At 42.6% G+C, this 25,699-nt stretch overlaps 1 protein-coding gene across 1 annotated transcript in view; it reads right to left on the reverse strand.

Moving 5' to 3' along the window:
- The window catches only part of fat4 (FAT atypical cadherin 4), a 108,970-nt gene that overhangs the window by 30,484 nt on the left and 52,787 nt on the right, over positions 1–25,699 (reverse strand). Inside the window, exons 2-6 of the mRNA XM_069670252.1 lie at positions 21,217–21,348; positions 14,042–14,303; positions 12,766–13,116; positions 9,663–10,585; positions 7,694–7,868 (exon numbers count right to left, since the gene is read on the reverse strand). Coding sequence (XP_069526353.1) covers positions 7,694–7,868; positions 9,663–10,585; positions 12,766–13,116; positions 14,042–14,303; positions 21,217–21,348 — 1,843 coding nt within the window. The remainder of the gene's footprint in view (positions 1–7,693; positions 7,869–9,662; positions 10,586–12,765; positions 13,117–14,041; positions 14,304–21,216; positions 21,349–25,699) is intronic.

The raw sequence follows: 25,699 nt of genomic DNA on the forward strand, positions 1-25,699 counted from the left end.
AGTTGCATCCGCTGAGATTTGAAGATACGGCCCTGATGTTTAGAGCTGTCACTTTTTATTCGAAATTCAAACATCCGTTTTTGTGTGGCAGAAAGTTCATATTTGAACTTTAATGATCGGTTTTAATTCAAAACTGCCAGTCTATAAGCACAAGAGACCGTTTGAAGTAGTTTTCTTTGTGAACCAAAGAAGTCGCTTTAAAAACTCAATGTGCTTGACCTCATCTGTCGACACATCTGGAAACTAATGTGTTGTTTCTTGACACTGGCGAGCAAAGCTGACGTGTCGAGAGTCTGGAAGCCAAAGCATCTTGGGAGTGGGATCGTCACAGTCGACGGTGAAGTAACTACGAAAACTAACAACGCTTTAGCCTAACTGTACAGCAACAACACGTGATTTGTGGCGTCATGTAATTTAAAGCCATTACACATCAACTGAAATAGTTTCAAACTAGATTATTGTAAAAACTGCCCGCCCTACAAATGTTATTACTATAATCTACGCAAGTACACAATTATAGAAGAGATTACTGAGAAGATGCAGAAACTGCAGATCAGGGCTTGTGCATGTTCAACAGAAGGAAACTTGCTACGTTTGTTTTGTTTCCATCTATTTGTAGATCACTTGTTGACCATTAAGACAGTCACGGCACTGCCTCACCTCTGGCTGTGAGCATAATCTCATTTAAAGGGTTAATCTTCGGTCACCCAGGAAAGCAAACCGCCGTGACCTGACGCAACTCTCCTGGCGATTACAACCTCACATCATCGAATTTATCTCACGCAGAGAACTTATCAACATCATCGCTCGAAAATCAAGATAAACTGTTTTTGCAATTTTGCTGTGGCTAGGAAATTGTTTCTGAAGAACATGCCACTCAGCGCTTAAGGTCCAGAGGAGTGTGTGCGTGTGTGTGTGTGTGTGTGATTCATTTTGGTTATTATTGCACACGAGGAATTGAGGTTTGGATCCAGACAAGCATGCTCGCTCAATCAGTAAAGAAAATAGTGAACCTTGCGGTACCGTGTTTCCATGAGGTGGTTTTGCTCTAGAGAGCTGAGCTGGAGTCACTGAGCTCTGAAGTGGTATGGATACCATAAAGGATAAGTCCGAGCTAAGTCCCGGTGATAACCCTGTCTCCAAGTCTCCAAGACTGAGGGTATTCTCCATGGGAACACATCAGGCTGATGGTATTCAGATAGCTGGTTTGATCCTACGAGCAGCCATTACAATAAGGGATGAAGCAGAAAGTCGCTGGCGTCAGTGCACCTCATTTCACACAAAGACACTGAATCCGTCGGGGAGCTCAAAGCGCCGGGGCCACATGAGGATTCCTCCCCTGCTTTAATTGAATCTAGAAACTGCCATTGCCATTTAATTAAACGCAGCACATTCCCCTCAGATCTGGGAATGACACGGTCGAGGCAGTGACAAGCAAAACAGAGCCCTGTGTTTGATATTTCACAATAATCCCAAAGAACTTAAAGTGCTTGTTAAACTGGCGGTGGGAGCGACATTCAATGCCGTCTGCTAATATTTCACTGCTCTTCGTAAGCTCAGATCTTTATTTCGTCTTCGGATCGCGTTTGGAGAAAATGTGAGGAACCCAGAATAACACCGAAGAAGAAGTGGTGTCCAAAATAACAAGCTTCCCGGAGCCTGAGACTAAACCAGACCTGCTGACCATCTGTTGCCTCTTCTTCCACCCCACAGACAGTTTTCTCTGTAAGCCTCTCAGCCCAGAAAGTATTGTCTAGCATAAACATATGGCGGGGTCTAAGCACCTTATTAGTGTACATTACCACCAGACAAATCACATTAACCTCCAAGAAGGTGCCGCGGGCATACTTCCTGAACCGGAGGGGGGTACAAATACATGTGTTAATAACGATTAAGCTATCTGTTGTTTGATCGCTGCAGCTGCTAGGAGGGTGCACACTGCTGTGACAGCCTTGCAGGGGGCTGATTTGCAGGGAACAGCAGCACCCACCTCCTGGGAAAAGCTGCGAGTTGCCCTGAGTTTCCCAGTCTAAGCCGCGCTAAGACGCTGGTTTGAGTGTCTCTGCTGGCACAGGAGATAATCTCCTCCTTCAATATATATATCGACTAATGTTTTATCGATAAACAGGCGAACAAAGAAAGAGCTGGGATGTCCAAACACACGGGCTCATTAAAGTGCGAAGTCCAGGACAGGTTGACTCAGGGAAGACGGATGAACGTGTGAATTTATGAGACAGCCCATCCGTAGCCTGAAGCTTAGGGCTAAATGGTTAATTACGCTTTATGGACTGTGGCTAGATTGTGCTCTTAAGGGACAGCGTAAATAAAACACATCATTACTCAGAGAGGGAGAGAGAGAATTGGCCGCCAAAGAGGCAAAATTGACATTTTTCTGCCTCTGAGAACCTGTTGCTTTGCGACAAAGCTTCTTTTAATGCGACCCCGTCCAGCACCCATGAATGGTCTCGGAGGAGCCGAGTGCAGGGTGCGAGCTGTCCCACTGCACAGTTTGCCAAACATAACAGAGTAAACAGAGGTTTTCTCACAGTTAACAAGCAGCAGAGTGAAAGAGATATCTCAGCAGAACACTCAAAGTCTGCTGCAGCCGGTATAAGGGGAAAAGAATATTCCTAATAATACGGCAAAATCTCACAGGCATTTGTCAAATTAAACCAAAATGTTATACAGCTCGCCGGTTATTTATGGAGTGCCGCGTCTGAATGCTTTTGCATAATTTCTTCCCCATATGTTAGGGATAGGGTTTGGCGGTTCACATGCAGGCAAGGAAAACGTATCGACAGACACTAAGTGCTGCTTTTTCTCATATTTTAGAGCCTGCGGTGAAATTTAATAAAGTGATTTGCCTTTTGTGTTTTTATTACAATGGTGCTTTTATTTGCTGTTTTTTTGTCGAATATTTGGAAATCCCAATTTAGCAGTGCATCTGTGGAACATTTAGTGACTGTTTTCCATTTTATGGTGTCACAGCAGCACCAGCAGATCATAACCAGAGTCAGAGTTGGAAAACACGCTCTGGCAGGGTCACTTTCTCATAATACGACTCCATAATGTTCATACATGAGCCGAATAAATCTTAAATATGACTTGGAAACGTGTTAAAGAGTGAAAGCGTGCAGAGTTATGCTCACACACATAACGTACCGCATGAACAGCCATAAACGTGAACAGCTAAAGCTAGTTAGGGTAAAACGTGAGGCTGTTCTGAGCTAACAAGAGTCCTAAGAAAAAACAGAGCAAATAAACAGAATTTAAGACCTGGATATTGCCAGGCTGAAGCACTAATCTTCCTTCCCACACCACCTTTTTTAAAAAACCCCCATTACTTACCAAAGCTATTTACACAAACATTCAGATCCAGCAATTGTTAAAGTGTACCAGGCGGGGAGTGGAAAAGGAGAAAACAGGCGATAGGAAAAAAAACTCTATGAGACCGCATTGTTTCTGCAAAGTTTTTTAAGAGCTGATCCAGAATGTTACTGCTCTGTTAAAGTTCATTTGAGGAACCTGATATTTTATTTGGCTAAGTCCTGTGTTGCCACTAGACTGCAGACTGGCTGAAACCTTCAGAAATGGACCCCATTAAAGATTTACTCAGGGAAGCGTTGGACAGTGATCGAGCAATGCTTTTAACACCACGTTACCGGTGTTCGTCCAGGACGTCACTCGCTCTATATTTCTATTTCTCTAACATGCCGGAGATTATTAAATACTCTACACGCTCAGGTTAAATTTCTTTTTTTTCTAAGTCAAAACCTTTAACAGACTGCAGACTGACAGATCCGTATTCAACCAATCAAGTCAGGGTGAAAGAAAACTCAAGAAGACTTTAAACACCAGATTCATGGGAGCCATTTAAGAGAATAAAAGATCCTGCTTTTAAATAGGCATAGTCATTAAAATTCTTTATCTGCTAAGCGGTCGCTTAGCCCCCCGAAATCTTCCCCTCACCCACCAGCCAAAAGGCCATATACAAACAGCGTGGCACTGTGGAGCGATGTGCTGGAGGCATGTGAAAGACGTGGGATTTCTATGCGGTCTGTATCTGCCATAATAGGCATGGGCCGAGGGATTTACTGTGCCTCCTCTTTAATAAATGTGACCAAACACAGTGCATGTCAATGCGCCTTGAGGAAGCTCTCACCACCACACGCAGTCTCACACAAACACGGAGGCAACCAGTGTGATACACAAACACAAAGGAACTAAAACAAACGTGTAAACAGAAACAAACATGCAGACACAAGCATTTGCATAAACACAACCTTGAATGCAATTCATGGACAAACTAATTTATCTCCTCAATTCAAAAGAGAAATTAAGACATCCTTTAACCTGGGCCCACATATTCTGGAGTATAAATACATAATAATAGGGATGTAGAGTTTAGAAATTGCCTACATCCCTTCAGCATGCGGCTGTGAGAAGGGCCACAATGGCTTCAAATAACAATGTAATCATTCTGGTCAGTGCATTCAATCAAAGTGTGTCAACTGTGTGTTGTTATGCCAAAGAAAATCTCAGCATTAGTTTAGGACTTCTACAGAGGAACAGCCTTTATATCGCTGTCTTCTAAGCCACCAGACTCCATTGACAAAACAGCTATTTTAGTCTGTCAGTTGCTGATCTACGCTGCTGAGTTTGTTTTAATTGTTATGAGACTTTGGTGGTGGTGTGAGTCAGCTCAGCTCAGAGTACAGAACACAACACATCAAGAAAAAAACTAACTAACCAGTCAAGGCAGTGGTAGACCAGCAACTCCAATGTTCTGCCAGGTAAAATAACTGTTTTTGTCAATGGAGTCTGGTGGCTTTTAAGAGTGATGTTTCTGTGTGGTTTTTTTAAAAAGGATTGTAGCTTAACAAAAAAAGATATATTTCTGAAGGACTCCTCTCTGCAACGCTGTCAGTTTTAATAACAATCTGAGCCTGTCAGTGGCAACTTTAAATCATTTCAGTTGACATACTTTGATTGAGAACATTTGCCCCAAAGTATTAGGTTGCAGCCAGAGCAGACCATTTAGGGGTTTAGTCGGAGTGTTAAGAGCCGTGAGGCACAGGAAATGAAGTGTAAAATTAAAGGATCAAATCCTTAAAACCCCAAATTACACCAGAACAAACTAACCTAAAAATACAGAGATGATTTAAGTCGTCGAAATACATAAACACAACAATAACAAACATCTTATCGATCTGACCACTAAAAGTCCCTTTTGCTTGACCTGATGTTAAATGGAAGGCTGCTCTATAATGCTCCCTCTGGCAACATTATTTACTTGCTGAGGATTCGGTGCACACAGCAAAAGTACAACCCAGTATGTTCATATGATGTAAAGTCGTTAAGTTTATGAATGCCGAATAAAACAGGATTGTTAGAGAATGGAAGGAATGCTATCAAATCTTTCTGGCACTTATAAAAGGCTAATCAGCTGCAAGAACCCAACACCTGAGCAGCTGCCAGATGCATAAAAAATATGTTCTTCAACCACAGATGCCCTCCTAAAGCTTTTCAATAAACAGAGTGGCAAAAGTATTATACTGTGGTTCTGTTGGTAATCTAATTGTTGCACATTCTTCCATATGTGTGCATAACTTCTACATTGCTTAGCAGTGGCCTACAAATCTGATTTGCCTGCAGCTGATCCCAGATGTTGGCTCAGCTTAGAGATCAGCCTCACAGCAGCCAAACATCCCCTGCTATCTGCACGACTAGTTAACTCAGACATGCTGCAAACTTTCCATGAAGAAGAAGAGAGAGAGAAAGAGAAATATCCCAGGTCTGATCTGCAACTTTCCTCTCAACAAATGCCTTGTAAAACACCTTTAAGCACCTTGTATGGATGCCACATTTCGGGGGGGAGGCCGTGCTTAGATTTTCTAAATAATGGCAGACGTTTGCCAAATTCTGCTGTTCTCCAGAGCCAGAAGACATTATGGGAAGCAGGAGCACCCGGTGAGCTCCTTTGTTTCCATCCATTTCATGACAGATTTCAGTCAGCACAGCAGAGAGGGTCCTGAAGCTCTGCTCCGGCTGCGATTAATGAGTTTACCTTCAGTAAAATGACTGAAAACGGACACAGGCACACACGTAAGATCCCTAAATTACCACTTCTGCTCATGATGAGGTGTTTGCAGGGCAACAGGGGCTGCTGCAGGACTTTGCTGCTATATGTTACCAAATATGACAGTACTCCTTTTTTTTATGTTTTCGGTCAGATCGCATAAGTCCATGTCTGGCAGAATAATTCTTTACAGACTGAAGACTTACAGAGTTAAATCCTCCTGAGTCCCTTTTCTCTCTTTTTTATCTGGTGTTTTGGAGTAGAGCAAGTCAAATCCAGCAGCTTCAGGAAGATAAAGGCAGCTTTTAACATGTTAAAGATGAATGTCTGCGGTTGCACATGGGTCATGGCAGACAGCAGCCTCGGAGACATGTCTGCACCATCCACCTTCACCATTTCCTGCCAGATAGCGCCTGGGAGAACCATTTCCCCCACCGTCTCAGCCGAGGCCTCAAAAATGTGAGAAAATGCTTCTGGGTAATTTGGCCTGGACTATGATTATGGGGTTTTTGATATTTTGATATCCTACACCAAATCCCTTTTTTTCTGCCTCTCTTCAACAATGTCCTGAAACTGTCCTGTCAAAATATTTTGGAATTGTTGTCAGAGATCTAAATATGAAGTCCTTGTGAAACAACAGAAAGGGATCATATCTTAATTAGTATGTTTGCTCGTTGGGCAACTTTGTCCATGTGGCACAAAACTCTGAGAGCTACATGACGCAAGAAAAACAAGGCATGAAGAAAATATGTTTTTGTCACATGCTTTTGAGTACATTTTCGCAAAATGTGAGTGTAACAACGCCGCTTTATCGCATATGCAAATGATTCACCCCGAGTGTGCTTCTGAAGAAACCTCTAACATTTTTCAAAAACAACATGCAACATGGTCCCAATTCTCACCAGCGCCTTTGCACAGTCAAAAATACACAGCATTATGAACGGTCACATGGTCAGCGCAGGAATGAAACAGAACCACCCTCAGACCATGACGGCCGTGCCAGAGTAGCTCGAGGGAAACATATACTTAACTGAGATACCATGTGATTTGGCTGCAGCGGGGATACGCATGTACTCCTTCAACTGCACATTAACTGGCCTCCATGCAATAACAAGTTAACCTTTTATCTGGCTATAACAAGCTCTACCGCCGTATCCAAATAAACAGAGGATGCTGTTCAATCGAACCCGCTGACAGGACTTCTGGGGAACAGGTCAAAAAACACCCACTATTTTGCAAGCTAAAAACTACCCGAGTGTTTAGGTTATTGTGCCGCACGAAAAGAGCTTCGAGCGCCCTCTGAAATCAAAATGCTGTTTGTTGACATTGCTGTTAGTTTGTGAGGAATATTCTTTTACAGCTTTGTTTTGCTTGCTGATTGCAAAATATGTTTCTGTCTTTGCTTCAATTCAACAATGTCCGTTTAAGGACACATTTCACAGGGCTAAGCAGATGAACCAGATCATGCAAGATAAAGTTTAACAAGTTGAATGTGGAGCGAAATTTAAACATCTGATTTTGGAACACATAATACCGCAAGGCCATCATTAAAATCATCTTTCAAACATCTCAAGATGTTATCAGACGCCCTCGCAGCTTCCTCTGCGGTCTCACCTGAGTCGGTGGCTGTAATCAGCAGGATGTATTTCCCCTGAGCCTCCCGGTCCAGAGTCTGGGTCAGGCTGAGCTGACCGCTGGACGACAGGCTGAACGCGCCCTCGTCGTTCCCACCGCTGAGCATGTAGCTCAGCTGGCCGTTGGCACCTTGGTCGTCGTCTCGGGCAACAACCTGAAAGACATGGAAACGAGATGTTCATGGAAAGCAACAAAGTACATTTGCTCAAGTATTGTTCTTTAGTGTTTCTTAGCCTGAGAAATAATAACTTATCTCTTAATGGATCAGCAGCAATAATCCAATAGTATATTAAAAGGCAACACTGACAGAGCACATTTTTCCCTCCTTAACAGTTGCCTGAATATATGACCTGACTTTATTTGTAAGTATAACTACCTTGTAAAAGTAGTGGACCAGAAAGTGCATAGTTTCCTTTGGTAACTTGGTGGTGTAAAAGTATCAAACATTTGTAACAAGAAGAACATTCTTCTTTTAGAAGCAATAAGACCCTCTATTACTCAACTCAACGCACCAATGTGTTCTGTGGGTACAGGGCTACTTGGTTTGGTATGACCAGAGGTTTATGTTGGCTAATCTTGGCAGATTACATATTGCAACTGATCTCAAAATTATGTTTAAGTACAGGTCTTGAGTCAATAAACTCGCACACGCCTGTAGTTTTTATGCTGCTGCTCAGCTGCCATCTTTTTGTGCCTGCAGACTTTACCATTGGCTGACTCTTATAGTTAAATTTCTCCTCAGGCTGGCTCCGAGCTGATTTAGTGCATTTTATGCAATCGAGAAAATAGTTACTTGGTCATTGTGGTTGCTTTAAAAAATTTTCACCCAAATGGTTGTAGAAAAATGCACCTATTTGGCCTTATGAGAAAACATGACTTGACATGTCAGTGTACTGACCAAGTGGTTAAGTTGACCTCTGAGAAGAGCGTAAGTGCCAAATAAAGTCATTCTTTTACAGGTTGTTTTTTTCCCTGAATGTTTTCAAGTAGAACTTTCTTGCAAAAAAAAAAAGTAGCTTGAATGACACGACCAAATATAGCTTAGGAGTAACCCAGTATAACCACCATCCTGGCTGTCTCCTTCCACTGAAGCAGCTGAGGTTTAATCACCATCACGGTGCTGAGCGGCACCATGAAGGTAATTGTCGAGGGGAGGAAGATCATTACTTATTCACTTTGTCCAATCAGACTTTCCCAGGAAATACACCCGAGGAAAGTCAAAAAATACGTTCTGTACTACTCTAAACTGCTGTGGATTTTCAAGACTGACATTCGTTTAATGGTTTCTGAATATGAAACTATTAGTCTGCCTGATTTTTCCCCCTCATGCTGCAGCATTGCACAACCACACTTCACTGGTGGCTCCTTAAAACCTCCCTGCCATGTATGCCGCAGACAGACGAGGCCAGGTTAGCTACAGATGTGAATTCTTGTGTGGCACCACGTCTGGACCCCATCCCACCGCTAAACTGTACCCTCATTTCCTCACAAGGTACACAAGAGTCAGAAAATGAAATTGCGCCGTCACTAGAAATCACTCCTTCCCTCCATTTTGTTTTATATGGCTCATTTACTCATCAGGGTGGTTTGGATGTTAATTGCCTCGTCATGCAATTTAGCCCAGTTTCATATTTCGGTGAAATCATATAAAGCCTTAATTGTGCGGAGCAAATTGCAGTCATATATCATTTCTCTATCAATTCAGTGAAGTATTTGTCATGACATTTAGCAAAACAAGACCACCATGGTAAGTGGTTTAGCGCAGTGATACAGCTCATGTACGTGCACTTATTAAGTTAGTATTACTACAAATGTGGTTAAGGCATTAGCTTATTTAAGCTCTTAGAACTGTCATCAGGAAGTCCTGTCCGTCTGTGAATGTTAACGTCGTTCTAGCTGCTTGAATTTCATCGAAGTCATTAACAAGTAAGAAAAGAAACAGACTAACCTGCAGAATGTTTTTTGGTAGGTTCTCCAAGTTCTCCTGAACGTTGACAGTATAAGGAGAGAGCTCAAACACAGGTGGGCAGTCATTCACATCCAACAGCACAATGTTCACAGTTGCCTGGTCCACCCTTGGGCTGCTGCCTCGGTCGGCAGCTTGCACCACCAGTGAGTAAGACGAACGCAGCTCACGGTCCAGCTGCTTGGCCACTGAAATCACCCCTGTAACTAAATCAATCCTGAAATCAGAGTTGGTGTTGCCTCCTGAGATGGAAAACCGGATCTGCCCGTTGGTGCCCTCGTCCGCATCGGTTGCAAACACCTGGATGACATCGGTCCCAGTCAAGGTGTTCTCGTCGATCTCAATGTCGTAGATGTTCTGCGAGAAGCTTGGCGTGTTGTCGTTGACGTCCAGAACCAACATAGTGACATCCATTGTTGAAGACAGTGAGGGTTCACCTTTATCTGTCGCCACGACTGTGAGGGTGTAGTTGGAAAGCTCCTCACGATCGAGTTCCCCAACCAGCCTGACGTCTCCATCGATTGTACCAATGCTGAACTTGTTACCAAAAGGTCCTTTGAGGGAGTACTCGACGTAGCTGTTTGGTCCACTGTCTGAATCTGTAGCCTTGGCAGTGAACACCACCGTGTCCACTGGAGTGTTCTCCTGGATGTAGGTCCTCTTCTGAGAGGTGAAGGTAGGTGAGCAGTCGTTGACGTCCAGAAGGATGACTGATACCTGGGCGGTGCTGGTGAAGCGGGTCATGGGAGGTGGAGCCAGGTCGTTGACTGTGATCACCAGGTTGTAGAAGGATTGGGTCTCTCTGTCCAAGGCCTTCTTGGTTTGGAGCTTTCCTTCCTTGGTGATGACAAAGTGGCCCTGGGGATCACCAGACGCAATTTTGTAGAGGAGCTGGGCGTTTGGACCTGAAAGACACGTCAAGAGGGATAACTACGGTTAGACTTCTTTTACTTTTAAAGCTATGCTGGTAACTACATGAGGTTACATTGACCGAACATTACATTAACCAACTACATTGGTTAGTTCTGAATGCCAAGGAGATGAAACAAGTTGAATTTTCTTTTAACCTACAGCCCCCACAAATTTACGTTTACTATAAACTATGACAAAGAAAGCATCAAATCCTCACATTCGAGAAGCTTGATCCAGTAAAGGCTTGTGCTAGAAAATATACTCAAACAATCATTGGATAATCAAGATGGTTCCTATTTAATGTATTGTCAATTTAGTTATCGTTGCAGCTCTGGGATTTTTAACACAGCATTTCCCCATTGCAGTTTAAAGTACTTCATACCAAAAGATAGCAAACAACAACTACATAGGAAAAAGGTCCATGCTCTGATGCTTTGATTACGTTTGTATTCTGATTCACTTAAATGTGTTATTCATCCTGAGTGGAGAAACAATCCCTGGTGCTAAACTGTAATTTGGGCAGTAGAAATGCCAAAAAACAATCAGATCTATGCCAGTTCTTACCCGATGGCTATGCCAGCGGGAGCAATTTGGGGTTCAGTGTCTCGCCCAAGGACACTTCGACATGTGACTGAAGCAGTCAGATCAAACCCCCAACCTTGCGATTGAGAGACGACCGGCTCTACCACCGAGCCACAGCCGCCCACTAGAAGCATTCTGTGGTGGAATTTAGTTGGAGGCTCTCTCTTGTTACATCTCCTATTTTGTACACATAGGCTGAGAATTAGGGTGTATTTTTAACGATAGGGACACAATGCCAGAAATAAGTAATCTACTATTTACTATGACCTTGAATTAAAAAGAATAACCAGATAACAAACAGACACGAGAGGTCGAGTGTTGGTATTTTTGAACAGCACCCATTGTCCAAGATGCAATTGTTAAATATTCTGTACGTGTGTGAATCGGGCACTTATACGCGTTATCAACATCCATTTCCACAAATTGTGCATGTGCAACAGTTGAAGCTCTTGTCCTCCGAGTTGACGATCCATTCATGCAGCATGACTGATTGCTATCAAAAGAGAAACACCACTGCTAACCACTTCCGAAACTGATAGTGCGGCTGTGCAGTTTTGGAAAATCCCTCACAAATGAAACATTTATTTAGATGAGATAACTGCAGAGTGACAGACTGAATGGATGCAGTAAACTATCTAACCTTGAAATCTGGCCTAATCCGCAGCCCTCCTCTGAAACCGGGGGGTTAAAATGAGCTTAAATTGAGCGTCTGTAATGCAACTCAACGGGGTATTCATGTGGAAAGCGCCTGCACCTTCCCACACTCCAGCGTGTATTTACAGTACACAAGCAATCTCTTATCAAAAGCTCGAGTGCTACTTCCCTCCGAGTTTAGGCTAGGCCGTCTAGAGACAAAGTCTGGGGGTCGGGGGTCAGAGCTTAGGAAGTGCTAACAATGGCGGTGTTTTATTTTGACAGTGGAGTGCGGCAACTACATATCTGAGAGGACGACGCGGTCAGATTATGTGGACAGTGAAGAGAGAAGCCAGACTCTGGTTGAGAACTAGGCAGCGTATTTCCCAGGAATGTGGGTCACAATAACCACATTAGGCCCGACTGAAGCGGTAATTACAGCAGCGGCGACTGCTCAAATACCACACGGCACATCACAAACACGGAACCGACCACCTGGAACGCAGGAATAACTCGAGACTCTTAATCATATGGTGAAGATGTATTTCATCAAGTCATTTGGGTGTGACCCATAATAAAAATGAAAAATAAAGTGCAGGCTGGAGAGCAACCATAATGATAACAAAATGACAGGCCTACATTAAATTAAGCTCCTATGGCAAACTCAAACTTGATTTATACAGTATGACTGCAAAGCCCTGCTTAAAACATTCTCACAGAGCTGTCGTCCATCTTTTTCAAAACAGTTTTTGCTACATTAATACAACTTATCTTTGGGAGTCTTGCAAAATGTTTCCAAATTTTTACATTGATAAAAACAACATTTATTAATGGTGGTAAAATCACCCGAAAGTAAGTCATCTAATATCTCTAGGGAGTCACATCAGCCTTTGAAAGTGAAGGTCTGGTTCTGCTTGAGTAATCAGCTTCTATACAGTCATTTCCCACATGTACGTACCATCATCAGCATCACTGGCTCCAACAGTGACAATGCTGGACCCAGGCGGCAGACTCTCAGACACGGACGTGCTGTACACGCTGGTGTTAAACACCGGGGCGTTATCATTTACATCCAGGACGTTGAAATACACTCTGACTGTGCTGGCCTGCCCCCCTCCATCCATGGCCTTCGCCGTCAGAATGTAGTACTGCTGAGTCTCATAGTCCAGCGAACGCGTCACGTTGAAAACTCCCGTCACTGGGTTCAGGAGGAAAGTCTCGTCCTCGTCGTCCTCCTCCAGCGAGTAGGTGACCTCTCCGTTCACCCCTGAGTCAGAGTCGCTGGCCAGGATCGCCGCCACGATGGAGCCTGTGAGAGTCAGACGGGTTGTAACACAGAGGCGAGAAATTAGACTTTACTGCCGTATAGAATAAAATTACTTTAATATATCTGCAGGGGGTTATTATGGTTATTTATTAATACCAGTGAGTCAGTGATCGCTCCTCCAGTTGCTAAAATAACATTTTTTTTTACTCACTTGGCTTGTACTGTTTTGGAACAAAAACTGACTTATACATTGGTGCTTAAACTGTGGACTAAAGGACGACGATCGCACTTCAACTGAGCAAACAGCTAATTAATGGGTGTTTATATTAAGCCTTTACATGATCGTATCTTCATTACAGCCTCTTCTTTGATTTCCAAACCTATTGCTCTCTTTCTTGTGTTTGACAGAAATAAAGCAGCCGAGCCAGACAGCTGTCAGTATTGTTGTAAATCCTGAAAGTTGCTGATAGGTTTCCACATAAATCAGATATCAGTTACCATCCCTTTGACCCATTAAAAGCTTAATTTCCCCCTTAAGGAAGAAACAGAGGATTCTGGAGCGCTACAACAGTAGAAGAAAAAACACTTTTATAAACTGCTATAAAGAAGTTGCTTCTAATAATTTAGGCTCTTAATGAGCTTAACAGAGCTGTCTAGGTTCAGTCTACGAGTTTTGGCAGAAGACTAAACAACGCCTGTCTGGATGTACAATCGTCAACGCTACGTCTACATTCAATGCATTTAAGTGTTACAGCCATGGACTGTAAAGAAGTGGAGGTAGCCATCCTAGATGTAACACAGTTTCTATCTATTCTTTTTTCTTTAACTATCTATTGTCCTCTGAATGGGACCAACATTTGCTGGATTAAAACAGACTTCAAACTAGCGCTAGGAAAACATTTACTGAAGCAATAAATCACTTTTTGTCTGTGGTTTCAGCTTGAACGCCTCCACAGTAAGACCTTACCCGGTGTCATATCTTCAGGGATGTCGAATGAATACGTCACACGGGAGAACTTGGGCGTGTGGTCGTTGACGTCCTTCACGGTGATGTTGAGCCGCATGTCAGAAGACTGCTTTCCGTCGTCAGCTCGCACCAGGAGGGAATATTTTGAACGGCGCTCACGATCCAGCTTCTTGGTGGCGATCAGATCACCGGATTCGGGGTCAATCCGAAAGCTGTCGTCCGCCCCGCTGATGATGGTGTACGTCACAAGAGCATTGGGACCCTGAGGGGAATACAGAAAGGATTGTGGAGTCAACATGTGTTTAGAAATTGACAGGCGGGAAACCAAATTACATTTAAGTCAATATTTGCTCGCAAAGTTTTATAGACATTATTCCAATTTTCTCTCTTGATTCGGAGCAGAAAAAAGGGGCCAGTAGGTTAAATGTAATCTTCTGAACTTGCTGAACTGAAAGCAAGTTCTCAGGCAGAGCATCCTGATAACAAGCATCAAAGCCACTCTATCTGATAGGAAATCAGATTATCCACCACACATGTTAGCGTGACACATCTCCGGATCAAACCACTCACTGTCTGGCATAAAGGAAACCTTTAACGGTGACTTCTTCACGGAGACAATCCATAAAGGAAAGGCTTGTGACCGAGCAAATAGCATGCAATAGTTCACAAGTCAAGGTGGAAGCACCGACAGGAGAAGAAGTAAAGGGATTATACTGAGCTGGCCTGCACAGGAAAGAGATAAACTCCAAATGCTACACTGCAATACAGAAAAAAACTACATTCATCAGGTAATTTATGTCTATTATTAAGGTCTAAAAGTCTTGTTTTCTTAATACAAGAGAATAAATCTGCCTTTGTGGCAAGATTATCCAACCAGCTTTCAAAAAGAACTCTCCTTGTTTGACAGGATGAGGCTATTTGCTGCACGAATATAACAAAAAAAAAAGTAATGTATCATTCGTAATGCGTATCAAGATGAGGTCAGGTCACACTAGACAACAAAAGCTGAAAGGCGATGGTCTAGTGAGACTTGCTCTGTCTTTGAACTTTTGGGGGCTATAGTGTTCCTCTATAAATGCAACTAATAGATCCCCTGTTACCTTGGACAAGTACAAGCACCATAACACATGTGATAGCTATAGCGAGAGGCTTTGGAATCGGAGAGGACGACTGAATGTGATGTGACAACTGAAAGAGACTGACGACAGAGCTTGACGTTTATATTTGTGCCGGGGACAATAAGAGATCAGACAACTGTCTCTCTCTGTGTCTTCTGCCAAAAGAAAAAGCAACATCAAAAAGCTACTGCTATTCAGCGAGCTGCAGCTCTGGTTACAGCTGGTTAAGAGCTAAGCTAAAAGAGACTCTTTCAGCTATGTCTGATGTTTGCGGGGCGCTTTTTGATCTCACAGGACAATAGAAAGGGCTTATGTAAAGAGGCGTTGCATTAAGCCGTCTCTGTATCGGCATATTGACACATTTACTGCATTGCTGGACAATGGTGCTCATATGACAAGTTATATTTTACACAGACTGTATCCATGCAGTAGTGTTGAAAGGTGACATTAGAGCGCAATGTGTGAGCTGTGATTTGTGATACAAACTGTCAGCTCTCACTTCTCGCTTAATCTGACGCTTTCAGGCACAAGTCGCATATTCATCCTCTTCTGAACAACAGTTTTGTATGGGAACATAAGCGCTATTTTTAGGACATTAGCATAAAGTTAAACTCCCTGTTGTTATGCAGCTCGAAGCTGCTTAGCATCTTTACCCCATGACAATATGGCCTCCTGTTGAAAGAAGTTTCTAGTAAAAATGACTTCCTTCAGGTTCTTGTGGTTTTGCTGCTTTGTGTATAAAGCTGCACTTATTAATACTTTTACATTAACACCGGACAAAACGGGTTGCTAGCAGTGACAAAGTCAAGTTTTAATTTACATTGCTCCAAATCCCACAACAGTTTGCCTCAGGGGGCTTAAACTGGGGGTTTTATGCCGTTTCACATTTTAAAACATATATAATATGTTGCGATGTTGGACGTCCAGACTAAACGTGGGTGAAGTTTCAAATCTGCAGGTAAAAGTTTGTTGGAGTAATCCCCAGGCTTCTCAGCTCAGTCTGCAGGCTGCTGTGAGCGCCATGTTTCAGACTCAGGAGGCTTCGGAGAGCTGGCCAATCAGAAGAAAGTGGACATGTAGGGGCGGGGTTTCTTAAAGGGACAGGACTGTTTTTTAACTGTAAATTATGCTAAGCTACTCCACAGGTATCACATGTATCACCATCACCATCTATCCTAACACCCTCGGAAAAAGTGTTTTTGCGGCTGTTAGTTTACATTGTGGTTCGCTTTCAACCCTCTCATTGGCATTGTTTCCAGTCATAGCAGGCAGCTGTTTTTATTAGCAAAAATGGTCTCATATACAACCTACGAGTAAGCTTTTAGAATCTTAGTCAAAAATTTCCTTTACAAGTTGGTGGAGACCAAAACAGAGCTAAAGGAATAAGGGAGTATTTAACTTTGATACATGTGAACGGATTTACCCGCAGATAGTTTTACGTCTAACTGTTCTTCTTTAACATGTCCACAATAATAGAAAACAATGTTGCATATTCATGTAACTTTTCTTAATACCAGCAGTATGTCTACACGTATAGAATAGGGGCAGCGGGCTGGAGTGAATATTTCAGTTTACAGTTCAGTCTGTCCCTTCTATCTTTAACAGACTTTCTGCATAAATGTTTATGGATGAACAAGTCTGGACAAAGCGGCCGTTCGCCAAAAGTTTCAGACGGAGTCAATATCATAAGGCCAAGTTCATGACTGGCTCTTATCTCTTTCCCTTGGCCTGCTTTTATGGCAGATAAAACCTCCGTCTCCTTGACCTTGTCTCTCATTGCATTACCAGAGAACCGGTCAGGGATCCAGGCCCAGTAAAAAATGAAGGAGACTAGGAGGACGTATAGTGAGGCTCTGCTCATCTAAGGACCCTGCTGTCATCAATCAGTGGCTGCAAATCTGGCAATCCCATCAACCACCTGGGCTGCAGTCCGGAACTCAACACCCGCCGCTTGCCAATTAATTTTCTGATAGGGTTCAAAGGCAGAGCAAGGGAGGTGGGAGAGGCCGAGCAGGGGGTCCATCCAGGCTACAGTCCAACACACACACACACACCTATACACCTTATGAACAAGAGCCATGATTTAAACACATAGCAATACCTTTACTCTCAGTCTAAATGCTAATTCTTCAGACTAATCTGAAATCCTTCTTCGCTAAACCAACCAGAGTAATTAAGATCTTACACACACAAACACACACTCATATGCCCACACACTGGTTGCCCTCTTGACCTTCACTCAAGAGTGTGACCACTTTACAGCTCTCCAAAGACACCGTGGGTTGTTGTGAGGGGAGGGGGCTGACCAATTAAACAGTGGCTTTCCAGGGAGCAGCGCGTACCAGACGGGAGCAGAAGGAAACTCATTTAGCAGATGAGTGGTTTTTGGGAGCACGCAGTTCCTATGAGAAGTGTGAGGTGGGAAGCAGACAGCGCCGACGGGGGATAGCTAGCTTCCTGTATGCAACGGCACCGAGCGAGAAAGCCAATCATAACACAGACTTCTTAAAAACAAGCAACGTGTGTCACTGCGAGCTCAAATATAGAGCCTTTTAAAGGAAGAGCTGCAGACTGCTGCTGTTTAAATCTGTTTTGAATGCATTCGAAGCAGCAAAGAGTGCCGAGAAATCAAGTCAAAGTGGTTGTGGAGGCCTCTGGAACACATTACAGCTCATTTTGAGGCTTATTTTCAAAGAACGCTCCTAAAACAGCCTTTGCTGCACTTCTCATCATTAAGAAGGTTTTTACCTGTGACATATTTTCCACATCAGGTCAGCCTTCTAATAAAACATTCACAGGCTTTCAAAAAAGCACATCAGGCAGCGTATTTCTTTAAAATGAAGTGAGAAACATTTCAGAGAGGCCTCATCCTGCATCAGACAAAAGAGCAAAGTTTTATATTGATTTTCTTTCAACCCTAACACAACCTGCTCCTTCTTTTTTTAGGCGTAGCGCAAAACGGATGCGTAGAACCAGCGTTTTTAATACCCTCACACATGAATCCCACATGTAGCACTGTTAAATTGGATGGGATCATTACGATGTCTGAATTCAGCCCCGTCAGCTGGCCAACAGCTTGCACTCTTGGCTACTCCGCACTGGCTCACACATGTGGCTTTCTCAACGAGGGCTCCAAATGCGTTCAGTACGCTTAGTGTCAGCGCAACTTAAGTTTCCTGCGTAAGGATGTGGGCAAAGACTTGGCCGGCCTTGTATCTGGCTCCAAGTGAGAGCTGGAATGAAGTACAGGCTTCTATTTAGCAACCTATTCATGGCAGCACTGAAGTTTGGAGTAAACATCTCTTGAATCTGTAATTCCTAAAAAGGCTCGTCTGCATTTTCTTTAAGCGTCTGTATGTTTCTTTTTGTTTGAATGCCTGGCTGGAAACAAAATGTAGCTTCTCTTGATTGAAAGTTCTTTAAATTAAATCATTCTAGAGGATTAAATTCAAAGACGTACAGGTAAAAATGTACGCTTCATTTTCTACAAAAGCCTCAACCTTTACCTAAGGAAGTGCAGCTCTGACAGACGCTCCTCTTCAGTTCAGATATGAAGGAAAATGTAGTGATTTCAATACCATATGCTTAAACTTCCCGGATCAAAGCTGTGAATACTTTGGCGCTACAAAAAAAGAGAAATAATCAAACCATGTCCTTAAAATCCCCCGGCTGAAAGGCTGACCTTCCTCCAGGTCTGAGATTTACAGTCAATATAATCTGATAAAAGAGAAATGGCCAGAGGTGAGACTTCGTACGACTTTTCTCACATTCGGAGCAAAGAAAAGGGGGTGAGGCAACAGCTGTGCAATAAAAGATGTGTGGCCTCATAAGTTAACATTCATTTTGAGTCCATATTCTCTCAGTCTAATCTCTCTTTTCTCTGTGGACCGACTTTTCCATCCACTTCCACTGTGTCCTTTGGCTTGGGTGAGGGACCGCAGACCTCGGAGATGCCGACAGGGCCTGTGTCTCGCTCACTGCAGGATTTAATATCCATATCCTGCCTAAAGCGGCTAAAGATGGAGCCTTTAACTAATTGAGTGCGATGCCTGTGATGTAATATGAACTATGGGAACAGCAGAGGGACTAATGGAGCGGCAGGCCGAATAATCAATGGCTGGCCGCTCTCCTCCGGGCTCTGTGACACCTGTGGCCTCAGCAAGTCTCAGATAACGTCAACACGTGACAGAGAAGCGGACAGCTCTTAGTATGTGTGTGTGTCTGTCTAGGGGAGAGAAGTGTATTAAGACAGATGGATTCAAACTGGTAGTAAATGTGTTTGTGTTACTGTGTAAGGGTGAATGGAGAACATCAGTCTTGGCCGCTTTGTGTCACTGTGTGTTGACTAAGTTCAAGGGTTAAACTAATCGCTCGTCAGTCCAAAGCAGAAAACTCACCATTGTAATGTAACTTAACTAACTCACAACTACTTTGTTTGACAGCATTGTTTTCAAACTACTTACTATAACCTCTAAACGGCTCCCTTGCTCCACTCTTAATGAAATATCCACAGTCTTATCTTTTGTTTATTTTATTGCTAATATGAGCTTATTTCCCATAAAGACTTTTTTTTGCCATTCACACTGCAGGGGCTCGGAACAATCCACACTTCATAGTGACTAAATATATTTTTTCTGCCAGTCATGTTTTTCAATCGCAATGAGGTGTTTTAGATCCATATCAGAGTTTAAAAAATGTTTCTTTCCCCCCAAAGAATGCCGGGAACTGATTTTCCCAAGCCATCAAACCAGTTTCAAGAGGCATAACATTTGTTAGCTGTGTAAAACTTCTGGATAGTTGACTTTTTACCTTCAGATCATCTTCAAAAGACATCTCAAGACTCTTTAAGATGCCCTTACTTATGTGATGCAAGTGTGTTAGTGTTGGGAATTACGGCTCTTTGAAGGGAGCTGGATCTTATGGCTCTGTTCCTTTCTCAGAGCCGCTCATCGTTTTTTTTTGGGTGCAGAGGTTACTGTTAGGGTTAAAATTTAAAAGGCAACAGCAGAATAATGTAGGAACAATTAATCAACGCCACTGATTTGCAAATAATTTCTGATACAACACTGTGTGACTCAGTGTGTAGTCCTGCACACTGTCTAAACTTGCAGAAATTATATCTAATGATATATATTTGCAAAGTTTTGGTACTAGACCTTCATCAGGCAAACACATTTTGTTTTTGATTGTTTGCCTGATGAGGGTCTAGTACCGAAACGTTTAGACAGTGCGCAGGAGTTTACACTCTCTTTGTTTGACCTGTTCCTCTTCTACGCACCTGTTTTTAAACGGATGTGCGAAGCGTTTTTTCAACAAAAAAACTTGGCGGAGGGTTATAATGTTGCTCAGTGTCGGCACTATGTTGTGGTTCCATGATTTCGCTGCACGTGACCGAGTATAGCGGAGATGCAGTTGAAAAAAGCTGCCTGTGGTAATTCGGCATAAAGGGGAGTGGATCGAGGGCGGGCAGTGAAACTTGAAGCTCTCACCTATGACAAGAGACGTTGAATTGGATCATTCGCGATCATCACACTAATTTCAATTGTATTTTACTGTTGTTGCAGGCCTACCTGTAACTATCTTATCTGTTTTAGCTTAACTGTGCTAATCATGAAACACAATGTAACTTGTGTAGGAAAGGTACTGTAAACTTAGTCACTCTCTCTATGAGAGTAATGATGAATCTCACCCTAATTCTACCTCTGAAACTACATTTTTGTCAAGTTTCCACAAACTCAGTCGCTTTCCATGGTGTTAATGTTGCTTCCATGACCTTTCTGCCCTGAATATCTTAGGTCTTATATCGTCAATATTTCTGGCATGAAAACAGAGCGACGTAAAAATAATAAGTCGACATAGCTCCATTTCAGTATTGACGGCTGAGTTGGCCTCATTTGAATCTACAGCGGTTTCCACACTGTAGGAATAAAAATTTAGATCATATTTTTAATTCAAATCACTCCCAGGATATCAATTCTGAAAGCAGTGGACTGGAAAATGGGCAGAGCAAAGTACAAAAACACTGTCAGACGGAATAGAAACTCCGGGAGCTATTACCTCGTCTGCATCCGTGGCTGTTAGCTGCATTATCCTGAAGCCATCTCCGACGTTCTCCTCAATGGTCACATCAAGAATGTCATTAGGGAAAACAGGCGGGTTGTCGTTGACGTCCTGGAGCGTGATCTCTACCTGCAGAGCAAGAATAAACACCATAGTTTCCGTTAAAGCTCTGCCAAACTGGGCCTGCTACAGCTGTTAACATCACTGGAAAGAAAAAAAAAGTCAATTTTCTTGAATTTCAGATGATGAAGAAGCTGCAGAGGCAGGGGAAACTTATCATTCACTCCACAGAGGCTAGGGAGGAAACTCTCTGAAATGATGAAGTGTTGTTCGCTATATTGACCTGAAAGATAAAAAAACTAAGCACACTGAATTATTGTTTTATCCAAAGATCATTTATTTGGATCTAGCACAGTAAAAGTCTGCCCTCGGAAGCCAAAACACATCAACTACAGTCACTTAATTAAGACATCTTTATAGACTCCTGTTTTACTACATAGAAAAACATTGCCATACCAGCCGAGTCACAGCTAGTTTCTGAGCTACAATGAAGCTTGTTTATCCACTTATCCTATATATTATGTCATTCAAAAATAAATGAAGATGTCAAAACGTTTGAGTTTGTTAAGTAAACATGAATAAAGCAGTAATCATAATGGTGAAAAAACTAACAACGGATAAACAAGTCCGACTACAAGGTAACCTAGCTTAGCAGAGTAGCATTAATGCTAGGTAAGTGTAATCATAGCAGCTGCTGCCTCATGAAATTCTCACAACTTAATGTAGTTTAGCTACCTCTAAATCACTTGTTTACATAGGCTATTTAAATACAAATTAATTGAGTGAACTATCTAGAAGTTCAAATGGACAGAGAAGAAGAAACAAAAGCCTTTTTTTTTACTGCCCAACAAAGCGAATAAAGTAAAGTTAGCGGATATACGTACACCTTAACTAGCTATTGCTATGAATAATTATAAATATTATGCTATAGAAATCAGCAGTTTTAAAATGTGGACAATTAAACAACAGATGCTACTGCTATAAAAGCACTCTGGCTAGTTAGCTTAAGGCTAGCGCGTGAGATGGCTGATTTACCCACTTTGGCCTACAACTGACTGATCAGTTTTGTTGCCTTACACTAGAGAAACTCCAAGGTGACTAGTCTGTGGAGTAGCAGTCACCGCATGTCTGCCTCATCTTTAATGAAACCCTGTGATTTGAGGTGGTCAAGACATCTTTAAGTCACATATGTGTCTAATTAAACATCAATGTAGTTCAAATGGTTAAGAAAGATGAAAAAGAAACCAGAACTGCTGCTTGTTGTGACATTAACGTTACTGTAGTAGTGGTGGCAAAAACTGTACTATGTTGCTGCTCCAGAAACAAAACCCACATGTAGAGCAGGTTATGGTAGACCTCATATACCCCATTGTCATTGTTCTTGGAAAGTGTTGGCCTACAGTATACAAACTGACTTAAGGCCCTTTTCCATAGAGACTCACAGTGAGTGTAACAAGAGAGCAAACTAACTCCAGCGCAGGGATTTTCACTTTTATGTCTTGGAAACCAAAATAAACACACATTACTGCAGACCACAGACCCCCCATGTGGATGAACCTTGTTCCATGTAGTGAGACGTGCTCTGATAACATAAATTTAATATAGACGCAGCAGTGCTAAAAGAGAAACCTATGATTAGATCAACTGTTTATAAAAATTATGTGATTTTAAGTAAATCAAAATGTCATATTTAACTTTTGCTCGTTTTACAAAAGACCACTTAAGGACCCCCGACGGTTCTCCCACCACACTTGGTGAACCGTCTGTCACCATCCTAAACTGTGGTTAATGCACTAAACAGCTGAAAGTGTGTTGACGGCTCCGTCTGAATGCATTTTTGTGCTTTTATTTTTCATGGTTTGGACAGGCCCCTACATTTCAATAAAGGGAAATCTTAATGCTACAACAATATTTTAGACAATAGAGTGCTTTTGGGAAGGAAGTTTCCTGTTTCAAAATGACAATGCCCCCATGTGCAAAGCCAGGTCCATAAAGAAATGACTCTCCCAGTTTGGTGTGGAAGAATTTGACCAGCCTGCACAGAGCCCTGACCCCATCCAACACCTTTGGGATGCACTGGAACGCAGGCAGTGAGCCAACATCAATTGCCTACCTCACAAATGTGTGATACACATAAGAAGAAAAACTAAAAGAGCACTAAAATTTAAGTAAGAATAATAGTTTACCTTCCAAAACCAACCACCTATAGCAGGAATGATAAGCAGCTACAGAAGCTTAGCTACGCTGAGGGAAAGTGGAATCCCTGGAGACAGTGAGAGTGATACATTTATGGTTTCAGATGCTCTCTCTCTCTAGGATGACCAATTCCACTCATATCCCACAACTTAAACTGCGAACCCCTCCGTCTCATCCACTAACCCAAATATGCATTTCAAAGCCAGTAAACATGGCTCGCTTTTGAATCATAACAGACATTTTGCTGCGCATTCTCTGTTTATTGCCTCTATAAATATGGAAAAGCCGTGTTTAAATTCTCCAGTGATAGGATCTCCATTAATGTTGACAGTGATTATGGTAATTCATGTGCCAGGCATCACAATATGCCCCCCTCTCTCTTTTGCAGCACCCTGAAAAGTACACAGATTAAGCTAGTGAGATGAAATAGGAAATGGGAAAAGAACAGTTGCCTTTTGAGGGAAAAGGAGCTTCCCAGCGGGCATTTACAGAGCAGACAATGGGCCTCAAGGTTGTACGACCACCGAGGCCGGGGGGGTCAGATACAGCAGCCTATTCATACCCAACTATTGACAGGAAAAGCAGACTTCACATGTCTCATAAATCTGCTCGGGGACTAACAGTAGCAGGAAACTCCTCGTACCAGCTGCCACGGATTCCTTTGAAAAAAAAACTTCATTAAAGTTGACCCAAAACAAAAAGCTAGAGGGAGACGTGGCTGAAATGGTGTCACAGTCTGGCTGAATAAAATATGCTTCTCGCTGTTTACTGCAATGACAAAGACCGCAAGCAACAATTAGGACAAAATCTCATCAATGAACCTTTATTCATCCGATCCACTTTTGCCAAGACGAGGATGTCGTCCACTTATTAAACCGACTCTGTGTTAGTGTTGGTGCGTCTGCATGAGTGGAGATAATTACAGGAGAACAAGACAGATTATGTCCTGGGCACCAGCGATGCAGAAGTCGCATAAACAAGCCACAATGGCAGCGGCTTTCGACTCAACTTGCGCCTGAGCCGAGGGACCGGGGCAAAGTCAACAAACAATGAATATTTATCTCCCGCCCTGTGTGTCCCCTTGATGTGTAAATAATGCAAGGCCCACTTCTGAGGAGTGAACTAATTAGGGTAGAAGTGCAGTTTTGAGAAATAATTACGCCTCACGCTTCCAGTTTGCATTACCCAAGCTCCCACGGGACGGGGAAATATCAAAGAGCTCCAATTCAGTGGAGGAAGAGGAAGCAAGGTCAGGAGGGGGAGGCTGAGAGGAGCAGGAAGGGAGGTTTTGTTCCCTCTACCTGTCTGTGGCGAACCCAGACACCACAGCCGAGGCAGGTGAAACACATTACTTTACAAGGTAAAAGATTGTGTTTCACGAACTACTGTTTCAAGTTGCAGGTGCTGCTAACGGTCTGCCAGGGTTTTATTATTTATGGGGCGGTATGAATGATTCACGCGTCAAGTGGTTCCCGAGCGCTGTCGATTATGAGGCCTTAAGTGATGGAAGGTATTTGTCCAAGTGGATGAGACTGGAGCTCGTAGTCAGCAGTGATAAATTAATCTCTAAATTCCCACAGCTTATACGCAGCAATGACAGGTGGGATAATTTAGATGTCTCAGTTCATGTTATGTAATTTAGTCTCTGTTTTTGCTCATAGAATCAGTTCATCCATATTACGAAAATGTTTTTCCAATGAGCTCCAGTTGTTTGTGTCCCTGCAGATAGTTTTGTTTTGAAGTGTTGAGGTTTTCAGATATTTGAACTTTCTGTGGTGAATGGATTTTTAATTGTGTTGCACTCAAAGCACTGGAAAAATGGATCGGAAAATTTTGCAACAACTTGTCTTTCCAATACAAATATCCCAGTAATGTTTAATAATTTGCAGACCTCGCAGGAATTTCTTGAAACCAAAGAAACATCTACGTTGAAAGAGAGCTCTGTGGATTATCCAGAAAAACCAAAACATTGATTCTTTAAAGAAGAAGAAGAAGCTGCTGTTTATTTTGTATGTATTTCTTTAATGCTTTAAGGAGCACAAATGAAATCCCATTAACCTCCACTGTACTGGGCTGCAGGCAGAACTTTGGAAGGTGTTGGCACGCACATTCAAAAACAATCTGTGGCTAGCTGAGAAAATACGGCATGCATTTGGATGAACTGACCATTAAAAACCATCAAAGAGCTGCTGCATCAATCATTCACATATTGTTTTTCTGACAC

The sequence above is a fragment of the Semicossyphus pulcher genome, unplaced genomic scaffold (genome assembly GCF_022749685.1).
Source record: "Semicossyphus pulcher isolate SPU_LCO1_2020_fin unplaced genomic scaffold, fSemPul1.0.p SCAF_2, whole genome shotgun sequence".
NCBI lineage: Eukaryota > Metazoa > Chordata > Actinopteri > Labriformes > Labridae > Semicossyphus > Semicossyphus pulcher.